We start from the raw sequence: 16,358 nt of genomic DNA on the forward strand, positions 1-16,358 counted from the left end.
GTCACACATATTCACATTTTCTATGTTTCTATTAGACAGCTGGGTTAGGTAGAGGTGCGTCTCCTTGAAGAAGGGGCCATCAAAGGACACTCTTTAATTTTTCATTTCTCAACATCTCTTACAGGAAAAACAGTTCTACAACCTAAAGGCAGAAACCATGCCCATCTTACATGGTATAGGACAGTGCCAGCACTGTACTTTTTTAAAAGTTGAGTAAGTTAATAACCTAACAACATGGATAAATATTGAAAACTCTTCCACAATATCTTCAAATTTAGGATCAAAAACATAATGCCAATAACACATTTTTTTTTTTGCAGTGAACCCAAAACAAAGCAGCATACATAACAATGTCATATTTCAGATGATGGGAGCCACATATCATCACATTATTATTCAAAGAAAATGCCTACTTGACAATGAAAATGAGGAGTTATGGCAAATACTATTAGCCCATATGAAGCTATTCAATTCCTGTGTATCCTATGAATGATAAATAATGTAATTTAAATTAATTATCTATGAACATTTATACTTAAGTTGTCTCATTTAACAATATAGTTTTTCTTTTAAAATATTCAAAAGTATTGGAATATTTATTTCTGAAATAGAAATTATCTCTATTTTTCATGACAATAGCAAAACATGATTATTGTAACAAAATCAAGACTATAAAATTTACACAGTAGAAAATAAGAAGCCCAAAGACAAATACTGCTAAAACTTGGTTTATATTTTTTCATAAAATATTACTACATGTATCATTAGATCCAAACATTTACTTAACCTTTCAAACTTCCAAAACTACTATTTGTCAATCATTTTTCTAGAAGACCAGAAATACTGTTCCAATAAAATCTGTAACACCTTGAACTCATTTATCTGTCCTGAACATTAGATTCTCATTTACAAAATGAAAGGCTTGAAAAGACATGGATTTTCAATGTCCATTCTAGTTTCAAAACATTATTTTTCGGAGAATAAAACCAATTTCTGGCAGCATAAAACAATAAACTACCATAATTAACATGGTAAATCAAGTAAACCTTACATTAGTTTTCTAGGCTTTTTTTTTTTAATTTTTTTTTTTTAACGTTTATTTATTTTTGAGACAGAGAGAGACAGAGCATGAACGGGGGAGGGGCAGAGAGAGAGGGAGACACAGAATTGGAAGCAGGCTCCAGGCTCTGAGCCATCAGCCCAGAGCCTGACGCGGGGCTCGAACTCACGGATGGCGAAATCGTGACCTGAGCCGAAGTCGGCCGCTCAACCGACTGAGCCACCCAGGCGCCCCAGTTTTCTAGGCTTTTAAGACAATATACAAAGGTTTCTTCATGAGAAGGGATAGGTGCTATCACACATTAATTTTAGCACAATAACTGTTAGGGATAGAAAAAAATACAGACATTACAGAAGGTCACGACCAGTTCTTAGGAACCCATAAAAAATGTTTTTCTTTCTGCTGTGGAAGGCTGTATTTCATGAGGGAGTTCACGTCCCAGTCTCTAATGCAACTCTGAAACAGAATCTAACTCTGGATTAACCTGCCAAATCTAGTCTCCTTGATATTGTCTGAATTACAGTTTGGAAATAAATTATTGGGTTTTAGGGTCTGTTATATTCAGGTACACATCTTGAGAGCATCTTCTAAACCAATAATTGGGGATCAAGTTCTGTCTAGACTTCAGCTAATTTAGTCTCAGAAGCCATGAAGGTTTTTGGTTTTAAACTTCTTTCCATCCACTGCACTATACAGAAATATGAACTTCAACTATTAGAAACTGTGACTTTCTAAAGTGATCTTACTAACTATTGAAATACCACATGACCTTCCTATGCTAGACTAAGGCCAGTTATTATTTTAGCATCTAGATTGTTCTCTGTATCCATTGTAATACCCTAATGATGAAGCAAGTTTGGTCAATAAATAATCTTAATATCATATTTTATAATTTTTACTTAAAGCAATGGTTTTGAAAGCATGGTCCCCAGACCAGTAGCATCAGCATCACTTGAGAATGTGTTAGAAATTCATATTTTTGGGTCCTCAGCCATTAACTAGAAACTTTGCAGGTGACACCCTAGCAATCTGTGTGTTAATAAGCCCTCCAGGTAATCCTGATGTATGCTCAAGTTTAAGAACCACTTCTTGTCTTATGCATGGGGCAATGATGTCCCCCAGTGGCCAAAAACCCATACACTATTTAAATACATGTGTATATTTAAAATAATTACCAAAGACAATGTTCACATTTTTCTTTTTTCTTTTTTTTAATGTTTGTTTATTCTTTAGGGAGAGACAGAGTGTGAGTGGGGGAGGGGCAGAGAGAGAGGAAGACTCAGAATCTGAATCTGGCTCCAGGCTCTGAGCTGTCAGCACAGAGCCTGACATGGGGCTTGAACTCAGGAGCTGTGAGATTATGACCCGAGCTGAAGTCGGATGCTTAACCAACTGAGCCACCCAGGTGCCCCTCACTATTTTCTAATGGGTTTGAAACTTAGTCTGAAAATTCATGTGTGTGTGCAAAAAACTTCCATTTCTTTTTCTTCTTTTAAATCTAATAAAATCCAAAGCTTAGTATCAGTCTCATTAGATTGCCAGGAAATCAATTCTCACTCAGTATTAACATTCATCTCTCCCAGGACTTAACCAGAATCCAAGAGGCTCATATGGTGTTCAGAAAATGGGAGAAACTTCTTGATCCTCTGGTCCGTGACAGCTTCTGATGACATCCTTATTGTAGAAACTACAGTGGATGCCTGATGTCAGTATTACAGAATCAGTTCTACTGGGCACACCATGTTGCCATTTATGTGAGGTCTCCCCTCCCTCTGGGTGCACTGCCACAGATCAGGGGTAGATGCCTGAAATTACAGGACCCTATTGACTTTTGTCCCTGTCTCTGTCTCTGGAAAGTGTTTCTCCCCCTCTTGCTTCAGGGGCACTTCTCTGGCCCCTTTCACCCACCAAGAAACCCCGATCTTTTATAAAAAGAACTTTTACTTTACAAAAGTTCCAAAAGTCTTCTAAAGTGCTGTAAAAAAGAATTTCCTGAGATGATGAAATTGCCCTCTATGGATTTGAAATGTGTCTAGTGCAATTGATGATTTAATTTTTATTTTAACTAATCATAATGTAAACTTAAACAGCCTCATGTGGCTAGTGGCTACTTTATTGGACAGTACAGTTCTAGAGACCTTTGCTTTCACCCTGCTACAAAATACTAATGGCCTAGCATCCACGTAAATCAAAGAATGGAAACTACAGAGAGCGATACAAAATAGCATCTCAAAAAAAGTTCTCTGGTGATGAGTATAGGAGTGTTCATTACATCGTTCAACCTTTTACCCGTTTGAAAATTCTCAAAATAAAAACATGGTAAAAAATATACTGCCACCAATTAAAGCTAGGTATAAATGGTTTTATGAGCAGGGATCCTGAGGTGTGAGTTCCAACTGTTTTAATTCAGCTAATTCAGATAAGAGGTAGGGCCAATGAGGAGGACCCTGTGAATGAGAAACCAGGAGTTGGGTGTGAAGAGAAAACCTGGATACTTTGGGGTGAGAAAAAAAGTCTCCGCTGTCAGAGGGAAATGGAAGCTGTGGTTCTGAACAGGAAAGGCATTCTTCCTGAGGGAGATAGAGTCAGCTGCCTTCTGGACGGAGGGAAAGCTATGTGCCTCAGGCTTAAGATGACACTCTTATGAGCTTCTGGTCTAATTTCTTGTAGATAAAAAAGTCAAGCTGGAAGAATAAGAAGTATTAGGGCAAACACATTTGAATGACAAGCTGGGGGAAGCAATTCAGTGGAGCAGAGTTACCACACGGTGGCTACTAATACAGATGCTGAAACAGATGCACAGGGAAGAGAGAGACTGGTGGGAAAGGCAGGGAAAGGAAGGTCTGTGAGGAAAATTATATTGGACATACTTGAAGACAGTCACATTACAGCAGAGCATCCTTTATGACCTCACGTGTACTGGGCATGAAGCCAGAGTTCCTCATTTATTTTTGCAGACTCAACATTGTACATTAGCATGTATTGCCTCTAAGGAATGTTGGTGACTACTTGGAAACAAATACTGCCATAAACAAAGTTATCAAGAATCAGACACCTGGAAAGCTAAGGCCTGGTTTTTCTCAACCTTAGGGTAAAACTTAGAACAGACCTCTGGTTATCTCACATCCAGAAGTAATAGAGCGTCTGGGAAGATGGCAGTGTGGATCTGATGTTAGGTAAGATTTTTTAAAATATGAACATGGATCCAAGTGAGTAAATTCTAGGCTGAAGGGAGAGTTATCTTTATTCTTTGTTCTTATTTTATCAACCAGATACAGATTCTTGAAAGGAGTAGAAAGAAAGACAAATAGCATCTCGTGAAGATGTTCTGTATATGGTGGTTGTAAACATTTAAATAATTCATTAGTTCTATTTCAAAATACCAGACTCTTCTGAAAAATATTTTTCTGTATCTTCTGTCTCCTACGTTTGCATAGATGAAATGTCAAAATACAATCAAGAAAACCAAGAAAAAAATAACTTCCTGGTAAGTCTCCATCATGAAATTTGAGTAGAAACAGCCCCTATATCTGATAGTGAGCAAAAGGCAAATCTTCTATTATCTGGCAGTTTTCAGCCGTCAGATATCTGAGCTGCATGGGTATTTTTAAAGAAAAACAAAGAATCAGTGGCCAAAAAGAAGGAATTGAGTAGGAGTTGTGTCTGGAATGTAACAAGTGATGTTAATTTCCCTTCATTCTTAATACATTAATTCCTAAAACTGGGAAGAGACCACTCAATTTAGTGGCTTGCTTAACTGCATTTCCTGAAAGAGCTATCAAAGCTGTCACTATCTATAATTTATTCATTTCCTTTTGTGAATATCTATTCAATATCTACCTTTACTAGACCTTAAAGAACAGGAAGGCAGGAACAAGAATTTTGCTGGTGTAGGCATTCATTAAGCATTTGGTGCATGAATGAATGAATGACTAAATAATACATTTTTAGAAATTAGATCACTTCTTCAACTTTCTCCATTGTGTTATTAAGCAAAAGAAATGTAAAAGGCATGTGTCTGACCATTATTGTCTTCTCCCTAACTTAAATGAATCAAATTGTAGAATTTTAAATGTAGAATTTTAAATGAGTTATGACAATCGTATCTTTTATGTCCTCATTATAGACTTTGATGTGGACCATGGCTTGTGGTATTTTCTGCTGCACACCAAGTGCAGATTATGCCACATGCTTTGAAAATCAGACCAGCCGTTACAAGTTGTCCATTATCACAACCGTTTAGCCTGACTATGAATGTTGGAACCATAAGAAAATAATCCTCGTGAAACCAATCTTTAAAAGGAAACTAATGAAAAATATTACCTAGCCTTGAAGTCTTGGCAAGTAACCACTTTTTTCCTTCTAGATTGTCATTACCTAACCTCTAGGCATGGAAAAAAAGCAAATGGTCATTGCCTACTCAACACATTTAAAATCTGATTAGGACAATTTCCAAGCATATCAACTAAAGTAAAATAATTAACAATGGGATGGAAATTTGGAATCCATGTAAAAATATTTTGCAAAGAACATTTAAACCTCAGATCTTTACCACTATTTTTGAAGTATCTTTAAGCAGAAATAGGCAATCTCTTAATCCATTACATTTCAATTTAATTCTATGACCTGAAGAAATCTATGAGCAACTGACAGAGTTGGCTGATGGGTACAAACATTAAAAAATGCATAGGCTGGGAATGCAAGCTGATGCAGCCACTCTGGAAAACAGTATGGAGGTTCCTCAAAAAGGTAAAAATAGAACTACCCTACCACCCAGGAACTGCACTACTAGGTATTTATCCAAGGGATACAGGTGTGCTGTTTTGAAGGGACACATGCACCCCAATGTTTATAGCAGCACTCTCAACAATAGCCAAAGTAAGAAAAGAGCCCAAATGTCCATCAATGGATGAATGGATAAAGAAGGTGTGGTATATACATACACACACACACACACACACACACACTCACACACACACACAATGGAGTATCACTCGGCAATCAAAAAGAATGAAATCTTGCCATTTGCATCTAGGTGGATGGAACTGGAGGGTATTATGTTAAGAGAAATTAGTCAGAGAAAGACAAATATCATATGACTTCACTCATATGAGGACTTTAAGAGACAAAACAGATGAACATAAGGGAAGGGAAACAAAAATAATATAAAAACAGGAAGGGGGACAAAACATAAGAGACTGAAAAATATGGAGAACAAACAGAGGGTTACTGGAGCCAGCGTGGGAGGGGGGATGGGCTAAATGGGTAAGGGGCACTAAGGAATCTACTCCTGAAATCATTGATGCACTATATGCTAACTAATTTGGATGTAAATTTAAAAAAATAAATTAATTAAAAAGATGCACAGGAATTAATTTTTTTTTTTTTTAAATAAGCTGTATATCCAACGTGTGGCCCCGAACGCAGGACACCAAGACCAAGAATCACAGCCGGGTGCCCCATGCATAGGAGTTAATCTTATCAGGTTAAAATCAGCAGTATCATTAAAGTAAAATATTTTTTAAAACTTGCTATCATTATCAGAAAGGTTAAAACAAAGGATTAATTTAATGCGCATTCTAACAAAGGGGATCGCTGCAATGCCTGTAAAGGTGAGCTTTCTGTAAAGAACCCTGATTTTTCTGCGCCACCTTGCGGTGATAATAGGATTACTGCAAGTGAAAGTGATAAAAGTTTTTCTTTGCGTTGTTCCGGCCTTCAAAGAGCCGCATTGCGGGAACCGGCACCTACACAAACGTGCAGAAAATGGTGTCTTTCTTTGTAGCTAGCGATCGGAAGGAGACTGCTCTTTTTCATACTACCTCCCCCATTTCCTTTATTCCGTCATTCCAAATCCACCTCCCTCTAATGCCGCTCCGCACTCTGACCCCTTCGCCAACCGCAGCCGCCGCACCACCCGGTGCCGCCCCCTTCCCCTTCCGCAGCCCTTCCTCCGGGTCTTCGCAGCACCTCCTCCCCGCGGCACCTCCTCCTCGCAAATCCCTGCGTTGAGAGCCCGCCCCCTGCTTCCGGCAGCCAATGGCAGCCCGGCCCCGCCCCGCCCCGCCCTTCCCGCCGCTTCCAGAAGCTCTGGTGGGGTTTGGGCCTGGGCTGCGAGACTCTGAGCCCCCCGGTGAGAGCCATGGATTCGCAGGGGCTGAAGGTGAGCGGACGGGGCCTGGACGCAAGTTGCCTCTGCCGGCGGCGTGGGCCCGGAGGGCGTGGGGAGGAGAGGACTTCGCGAAGGCGTCGTTATCCTGCTGTGCCTTTGCTGCCCGGGTTCGCCAGGCGTCCCAGTCGGGTGGTGCTGGCCTGTAGCTGTATCACCAGGGCCACCTCCATGGGCCCTGCCTTGGAATCTTGAAGTCCGGGGCAGTCACGCTGCTAACGAATTGCCGTTAGTGTGCGTGTCCCACCCCGTTTAGGTTGTTTACTTTTACTTTGTATCCCGTTTGTTCCGGATGCTTGGTCAACGAATAACACCCACTGCGCCTCCCGGTGCGATTTTTAAGGATTTAATTAAGCAAACTAGTGTCAATAAACCGATTGCACAGAACAGGAACACGAAAGATTATATGAAAACAAAGTGCTAGGCTTGAAAATGGAGGAGTCTTTATTTTGGGGTGATGGGCTTCTTTATCACCGATTCATCTATTAAGCAAATATTTTGTGACGGTCCACTGAAGAAGTGATCTAAAAACAGGGACATGAGGCTTGAGAATTAAGTTTCTTTGTAGGATGATGATCTCCCATTTGTTCACTGATTCACTCTTTCAGCACATGTTGATGGAGGGCTCGCTGTGTGTACATTGGCAGCTGGAGAGAGTGATGAGCAGACTTGAACAGCCCCTGCCTTCACAGATTGTACAATCTAATGCAGGACAAAAACCTTAAATTAATTAGGGGCACCTGGGTGGCTCAGTCGGTTGAGCGTCCGACTTCGGCTCAGGTCATGATCTCGCGGTCCGTGAGTTCGAGCCCCACGTCGGCTCTGTGCTGACAGCTCAGAGCCTGGATCCTGATTCGAATTCTGTGTCTCCCTCTCTCTCTGACCCTCCCCTGTTCATGCTCTGTCTCTCTCTGTCTCAAAAATAAATAAACGTTAAAAAAAAAAATTAAAAAAAAAAAACCTTAAATTCAACAAGTATTTATTGAGTGCCCACTATGTTGCTGGCACTATTCTAAGCCCTGAAAATAATAAGTCCTGCAATATTAAAGCTAAGAAAAACACTCCCAATCTTAGACTTACATTTGACTGGGGGGAGTCAGACGGTAAGTAGTGTGTTAGATGGTGAAAAGTGGATGAAGGACAACTTGGCAGTGACAGAGAGTCCTGGAGAGACTTCTGATTTTTTGCTTGAGTTACATTATTTTCCAAAGCCCTCCCCATCTCCTTAATTTTTTTCATAACTTTAATTTGTCCTTTGCACTATGAACTAAGTGAACTTTTCAATAAAAACACTTTCATGCCTAATACTGTTATGTGGCTCTTCATCACTTAGACTAGAGGAGTAAATCCAAGTCCTTAACATGAGGCCCTGCTAGACCCTACCTTTCTCTCCAACCTCCTCATCCTAGAATCTGCGTCTTAACATAAGACTCTAAAACAGGGAATGGCAAACTTTCTCTGTAAAGGGTCAAATAGTACGTATCTTGGGCTTCACAGGCCATAGGGCTCCTGGCATCTAACCTGCCAGCAGCTTGATAGCGACCATAGGCAATACTTAAACAAATGAGCGAGCATGGCACTGTTCCAGTAAAACTTTATTTATGGACACTAAAATTTGAATTTCTTAGAATTTTCACATGTTATGAATATTTGTTTTGTTTTGTTCCCCCCCCCCCCCCGCCAGCTGTTTGAAAATGTACAAGCCATTCTTAGTTTGCTGACCATACCCAAAAAAAAAAAAAAAAAAAAAGAGCAGCTGGCTATAGTTTGTCAATCCCTGCTCTACAATACAGGATGACTTTAAGTCCTCTCCATCGCCTCTCCATCCTTGTGTTTCACTGCTGATTTCTTACCAGTGCTGATTTCTTATCTCTGTTGCTGTAACTCCTCTACCCTCCTCAAGGATCATGAAGGGGAAATATGTGTACGTGTGGACGGAGTGAGGAGCTCATGATTCAAGAGGGAATTCTGAAGTCCACCCAGAGAATCTTTTTATTCTTCTGTCATCCCACACCCCAACCTCATTCTTTACATCCCTACAACACTTTATAAGCTCTTTTCTTGCTTGTATTTATGGCATGGTTTTAGTCTTTGGATTCTAGTCTCAGGTTAAAATTTTAAGCCTTTCTGGGTCAGGAACCATGTCTTATTCATCTTCACATAAACAGTATCTAGCCCAGTGCCTGGGACTGGTAGGCAGTCAGTAAACATTTGTTGGTCTGAACAAACCAAGGAGTGGTAATAGATGTGAGAGTAGGAACTAGACTAGAGAAACAGAAGAGCCTACTGACTGGTTAGAATTAGTGAGACTGGGCAAACTGTAAGGGAGGATGCCATGACTTGATTTCTGGCTTGGGTAGAGGGGGCAAATGGAAAGATAAATCTGGAGCTTTGATGAGAGGTCTTGACTGGACACTACGTTTTTTATTTCATCAATGTATAGGGCTCAGAGGAACTTACTTTTCTCAGAACAGGAGTTTTACAGTATGATACTGTTAATTAATCCTCACAATGGTCTATAAATGATTAGTGGCATTTTACAAATGAGCAAACTAAGGTGTGTAAGATGGACCAGAAATTTAAAACCAGGTCTTTTCACCTTAAATCCATGTCCTTTTTATGATACCTTTCAGGAAAATTATAGATGCTTGGTGATAGTAAATGTTGAATAGAAGTCAAGTAAGATGATATTAACATTGTCCTTAGTTGTGGCAAACAAAGAGTTCATCTGCAATCTTAGGGAAGGGCATAGGAGGAAAAGTGCACTTTACTGAAGCGTGCTGTGTGGGTAACTGGGAACAAGAGAGCAGTAACCACAAGGAGGGAAGCAGAGTAAAAGTTAAAAGGGAATCTTTGCCTAAGTGTTCAAGAGAAGCATGTGGACTGTAGCCCTTCAGAAACAACACACTGTAAAAAAGAGCAGTCTAGGGATGCCTGGGTGGCTCAAACGTTTGTTTGACTTTGACTTGGGTCATGATCTCACAGTACATGGGTTCGAGCCCCGTGTTGGGCTCTGTGCTGACAGCTCAGAGCCTGGAGCCTGTTTCAGATTCTGCCTCTCTCTCTCTCTCCCTCTCCCTCTCCCCCTCTCCCCCTCTCCCTCTCCCCCCTCCCTCTCCCCTTTCCCCCACTCACGCTCTGTCTCTCAAAAATAAAAAAATTAAAAAAAAATTTGTAAACAGTCTAGACATTCATAGTTCAATCTTTTCAATCACTGCTTCATCTATATTTCTCCCTCCTGCTATATGGGCTGCAGAATCAGAGTAGGTGAGTATGGGATGGTCCAAATTGGTTTATGGAGGTGGATCAGGTCCATTACAGAAATAGTGAATATGGCTTCCTTCTTTGATTAGGTTAGCAACTAAGCCTTAGGTATGATCCTGAGAGAAAGGTGTAAAGCATAGACTCAATTAATCAGAACTTAGTATCTCCTGATAGTAGTTTTCTGCCAAGTAAATCTAAATAATATAATTTTGAAAAAAGCTTAAAGGTAATAATTTCCATTTAAAAAGTTTAGATCATTTGTTCTTAATGACAGTTCTTTGTTGTAGAACTCAGAAAAAAAGATATTTGACAGTGAATTGCTGAATTCAATTTGTCATTACTTTGTAATGCTCTAAAAACAAAATAGAAGCAAGATTCTTTTTTAAAAAAGAATCCTGTGGTCTGGCAATGGAAGGCTCTTACTAGTCCTGTTTTTGTCAATTTTCCCATTTTCTTTTCTTTTATGTTTTATTAAGTTTATTTTGAGAGAGAGACAGAATCCCCCCCCCACACACACACACAAGTGTACATGCAAGTGGGGGAGGGGCAGAGAGCGAGAGGGAGAGAGAGAGAATCCTAAGCAGGCTACCCACTGTCAGCAGTGTGGGACTCGAACTCACAAACTGTGAGATCATGACCCCCAGCCTAAATCAAGCGTTTGACGCTAAACCAACTGAGCCCAGGCATCCCTGTTTTCCCATTTTCTAAAACCTTTAAGAAAGTGTGGGCAAAGGAAAGAGGCAATAGTAGCCTAATTTCAGTATTGTTAAATAATTTAGAAAAAAAAGATGGAAATTATTAGAAGATTGAGTTTTTTCAAAAATTTTGTGTTCATTGTGTTTTGCATTTGTTACTGTTAAGTGCTAGCCTTTAACAATATTTTCAGGAACTTGGAAGGAAAAAAGAACCACATTATCTAATTTTAGATTATTTAAAATTTTAGATTAATATCTGCTTCTTAAGGTATTTGAACACCAAAATCTCTTTTAACATTTAGTCCCTGTTTCCTTTTAGACTTTGATTAATTACTATTGTCAGGAGAAATATTTCCATCATGTATTACTTACTGCCAGTGAAGGAGTTAAGAGGTATGGCAGTGACCCAGTCTTCAGGTTTTATCATGCCTATGGTACATTAATGGAAGGTATGTGCTAATTATTAAACATGTTCCATAAGTTTTCAATTCTTGTTTTGTACTATGAAGTTTTTCACATTATAATTTTGATTTTCAGGTAGAACTCAAGAAGCTCTTCGGGAATTTGAGGCTATTAAAAATAAACAAGATGTATCACTTTGTTCTCTAATTGCACTGATATATGCCCATAAAATGAGTCCTAATCCAGGTATAGTATTTAAGTATAATGCTTAGGACAATATTTTCTACTCAATTCATTTTGATTTTTCTCAATTACCATAACATTTAGTCTGATAATCTATATTACAATTTTCTATAGTTACCATTTTATATATTTGTTTTATCTTCCTGACAAGGTTACTGATTTATCAAGCACAAGAAATACGTGTCTTTTATCACTTTCATATTCCTTATATCTTAGGGCAAAAGTTTCATTAATATATAGGGATCATTTGAAATAATATAAAGTTGTATATTAGCAATTATTAAACAAAGGACAGCCCAAAATAGGTTTACACATAAATTGCAGCCAACTTTAATTTTTCTTTTAATGTTTATTTTTGAGACAGAGGGAGACAGAGTGTGGGTGAAAGTGAAAAGATGAGCTACATACTAGAAAAAATATTTGCAATTCATTAACTGACAAGAAAATAGTATTTGAATATAAAAAGAACTCTTACAAAAATAAAGAGCCAATGTAATAAAATTATAGAATATGAACAGATAATACACAGAGAAAAGGCTGATACAAATATGAAGAGATGTTCAACTCTGTTAGTAAGTAGGGAAATTAAAATTGCGAAAAGATACCATTTTACATGTATCATATCAGATTGGCAAAATTTTAAATTTTTTTTTAATGTTTATTTATTTTTGAGACAGAGACAGAGTGTGAACAGGGGAGGGGCAGAGAGAGAGGGAGACACAGAATCTGAAACAGGCTCCAGGCTCTGAGCTGTCAGCACAGAGCCCAATGCGGTGCTTGAACCCACGAACCGTGAGATCATGACCTGAGCGGAAGTCGAACGCTTAACCAACTGAGCCACCCAGGTGCCCCATTTTGCAGCCAGCTTTATAGCTTATGTGCCAATCTATAGCTACATGCAGTTTCTCCCTTCCACTGTATCTTAAGCTTCTCAAAGGCCCGTGTACATCCCTGCAGGGCAGGGAGGGGTGCTAGCTCTTAGAAGATATTCAGTAAATTTTTATCCAGTAGTAGGTTGGGAAATATAACTAGATTATAGAAAGAACCTTCTGCATAAGCCAATAATTAAAATTGTGCGAACTGTCAACGAACAGTGATCTTAATGGCTGAAGCACAATATCATAATTATAGGTAATAAAGAAGAAATAGTATTGTATTCTTTCATACATATCCAGTAACAGCTAATAACGTTACAAATGTACATCATGTTTCAAATAATTAGACTATAACCAGATGTCATAGAATGTCTTTTTTTAATATTAGAAAATTTTTTTCCTAAGCAAAGGTACCACATATCTCCTTTACCCTACATGTACTTGCACAGATCAACAAAAAGTTACTTAAAACATTAACGTGTTTAACAAGTAAACAAATCTAATGACTAGATGCTTACCTTCTGCAAGAGACTATGCCAAACACAGAGAATACAAAAGAATTGTAAGAAGTGACCCATGACATCAAGTTTGTAGTCTAGATAAGAAAAGAAAATGTAAAACCCATAAAGGTTAAATTCTAATGTTACTATTAAATAAAATTATGAGAAATAAAACAAATGAGTTCATAATTAACTGAAAATGGTATGTACTATTAATCCATAGAAGAACAAAGCAAATGCTTTGTGTAAAATGGGGCCTTAATCTGGTTTTAGAAGCACAAGTAGGATTTGAATATAAAACATATGTGTCATACAGGATAAATCAATGGGCAAATATGTGGAAGTGGTTCAGGATTAGCTCTTGTATGGATCTCCTTTCTCTGTGCTCCAGCAGGAGTGTATTTAGGTGGAACACAGAACTTGCATAGAGAGATGTAATCAGTAAATCTAAAAAAAAAGAGAGATTCGTACAAACTATTTTCCTCTTAGAATCAAGTTTTCATTTAATTGGTTATTCCCAAGAGTGTTGTTTCTGTTGGGAAATGTGATTTCCAGGACACTAAAAGGATGGAGGCAGAAATATTGTTTAGAAACACCTGAGTACAGACTTTACTTTCTACCATAGATGATTTTGAGTGGGCTTAAACTCAGGAGGGGCCCAGATGTCCATTAGTATTGCCTAGGAAGGGCTTAGATTATTCATGTCCATTCTTCTACAGATGTAAGCCCTGATTATAAAAGGTCCATTAAGAACTCGAGCTGATATCTGGTAAGAGCCAGCTTTGTGCAGATGGTGTCACAGCAAACAGGTGGCCCACTTGAGACTTGATAGACACCTGGGCAGGAAAGTACAAATCATGCCCCTGCCCTGATGAGTTCTGTTTCTACAGAGTTCTGTCTCTGTATCCTGGCTACTTAATGAAAACTTCTATAGGTGTTCAAGTGGGTGCGTTGGAGGGTCTTCTTGCCAGGCAATCTGTATAGCCTTCCAGAAACAATTTCATTTCATGAACTCAAAGTCGTACCTTGGTGGTTCCACATTTAAGTTTTCATTGGTATCATTAGAGATAAAAGAAAGAGTTGTAATACCTTTTTTGAGTAGCCATTTCCAGAAAGGTAGTCAGAATCACAGCCTTCAGCTTTGACATTTCTTCTTCCTTATTGCATAGTTGATCCACATTCAGATTCAATTCAGGATTTGGATCGAATTGATAGTTGTGTCCTAAGCACACGTGTAATAGATTTAAAGGTTAGAGTTATGAGAGGTGGGCCATCTTTTTAAGGGAGCTGCTATGCAGTCAGTATTAAACCATGTAAATAATGGTAATTATACTACCTTTCATTGACCAATGAGAGCAGCCAGGAATGTTTACATATTTTAGAATTGGATTAGGGAGTTGGGTAATTTGAGTACTAGTCCTGGATTTGCCCCTAATAATTTCAGAATCATTGCTAATTTTTTCAAGTCCTGTTGCTAAAAAATTTGTATATTTACCCTTTATATCTTGAGAATGACATAAACTATAGAACTGTAGTATGCATTACAGTGGTCATTAACCACATGTGGCTGTTTGAGTGCTGGAATGTATCTAGTTTGAGAACCCAAGTTTTAAATTAACTTTAATTCTAATTTTTAAATTTAAAACTGATACTTGATTCAGTTACTAGAAAAGTAATATTTGGAATAATGAATATACGAATCTGTTGTTTTCATCTATAAATTTTAAGGAAGCTAAGTACAAATCACATAATTTTGAAGAGAATTTAGCATTATAACTGAGATGTACCTTGTAAAAAATACATATCAGATTTTTAAAATTTAATAAGAAAAAAAGTATCTCAATAATTTTCATGTCAATTGTGTGTTGAAATGATAATTTGGATAAATTAAGTTAAATAAAATATGTTAGTAAAATCAATTTTACTTGTTTCTTTTTACTTTTTTGATGTGGCTACTAGGAAATTTTAAATTACATATGTGACTTAATATATTATTTCTGTTAGTGGTGTTCTAGAGAGAACTATATTCTGTGCTCTGTTAATCATCTGACCTATTATGAACACTTGATCTAGAATTTAATTTTTATTTAATGTCTTTTTTCCCCTCCTAGATAAAGAAGCTATTCTGGAATCAGATGCCAGAGTAAAAGAGCAGCGTAAAGGAGCTGGGCCAAAAGCTCTGTACCACGCAGGCTTATTTTTATGGCACATTGGTCGTCATGATAAGGCGAGAGAATATATTGACAGAATGATCAAAATGTCAAATGGCAGTAAAGAGGTAGCTGGTCTTCTTATTTTGAAATAGGTACAATAAAGGAAGCTTACATATTAAGTAGTATTTATTCTGTTCTATTCTCAGTTTATAAATAACAGCTTTATTTTAATATTATTTTGTAAAATTGTGGCTGTCTAAAGTTGTCTATTTTTATGCTGTTAATTAACTCTTGAAAAAATCCCTCCCTGGTTCTTTCCCTTCCTTCCTTCCTTCCTTCCTTCCTTCCTTCCTTCCTTCCTTCCTTATCTCTATCTTTCTCTCTCACTCTCCTTATTGAACTGTTCTAGGTACGACATACCATTGTTTGCACTGTTAATAATACAAAGATCAGGAATACATAAACTTTACTTACATGGATGGGTCAATCTAGTAGTGTCATAGAGCACCTATCCAGCTAATATTGTTAGAACGTTTATAGATGGTGTGAGAGACATGTGATTGAAGTATTCAGGAAAAGAGTAATTAACAGTTCTTGCTCACTTACTTTGTGCTAGGCACTATTTTGGTACTTAAGGAGAGATCACATCTATAAATGTTAGGAGAATGAGGATGAATTTCTTGAAGGAAGTAGCATTTGAGGTAAAACCTGAAACATGGATACAGCTTCCACATGCAAAGATGATGGAAAAGGGAAACAAATACTCCCAACGTGGGGAATAATAAATGGAAATGAGAAAAACAGAGAGATGTGTTGGTTCTGTGTACAGTAAGAAGCTCACTTTTGACGGGAACACTGTAGAAAAAGAGGGTGGAAGAAAAGCTTAGAGAGGTGGGTTGGGACAAATTGAAGGGCCTTGACAGCTAGCTACAAGTATTTCTATGAAATTTAGTAGGCATGGAGAGGTCATTGAGACTTTTAATTGTGGCAGTGGTAT

General features: G+C 38.0%; 1 protein-coding gene across 1 annotated transcript in view; it reads left to right on the plus strand.

Moving 5' to 3' along the window:
• Positions 1–7,106: 7,106 nt before the first annotated feature.
• The window catches only part of TTC21B (tetratricopeptide repeat domain 21B), an 83,288-nt gene continuing 74,036 nt past the window's right edge, over positions 7,107–16,358 (plus strand). The window contains exons 1-4 of the mRNA XM_058715070.1: positions 7,107–7,223; positions 11,508–11,637; positions 11,726–11,836; positions 15,320–15,486. Coding sequence (XP_058571053.1) covers positions 7,203–7,223; positions 11,508–11,637; positions 11,726–11,836; positions 15,320–15,486 — 429 coding nt within the window. The 5' untranslated portion in view covers positions 7,107–7,202. The remainder of the gene's footprint in view (positions 7,224–11,507; positions 11,638–11,725; positions 11,837–15,319; positions 15,487–16,358) is intronic.

This window comes from Neofelis nebulosa, chromosome 2, assembly GCF_028018385.1.
Source record: "Neofelis nebulosa isolate mNeoNeb1 chromosome 2, mNeoNeb1.pri, whole genome shotgun sequence".
Classification (NCBI taxonomy): Eukaryota; Metazoa; Chordata; class Mammalia; order Carnivora; family Felidae; genus Neofelis; species Neofelis nebulosa.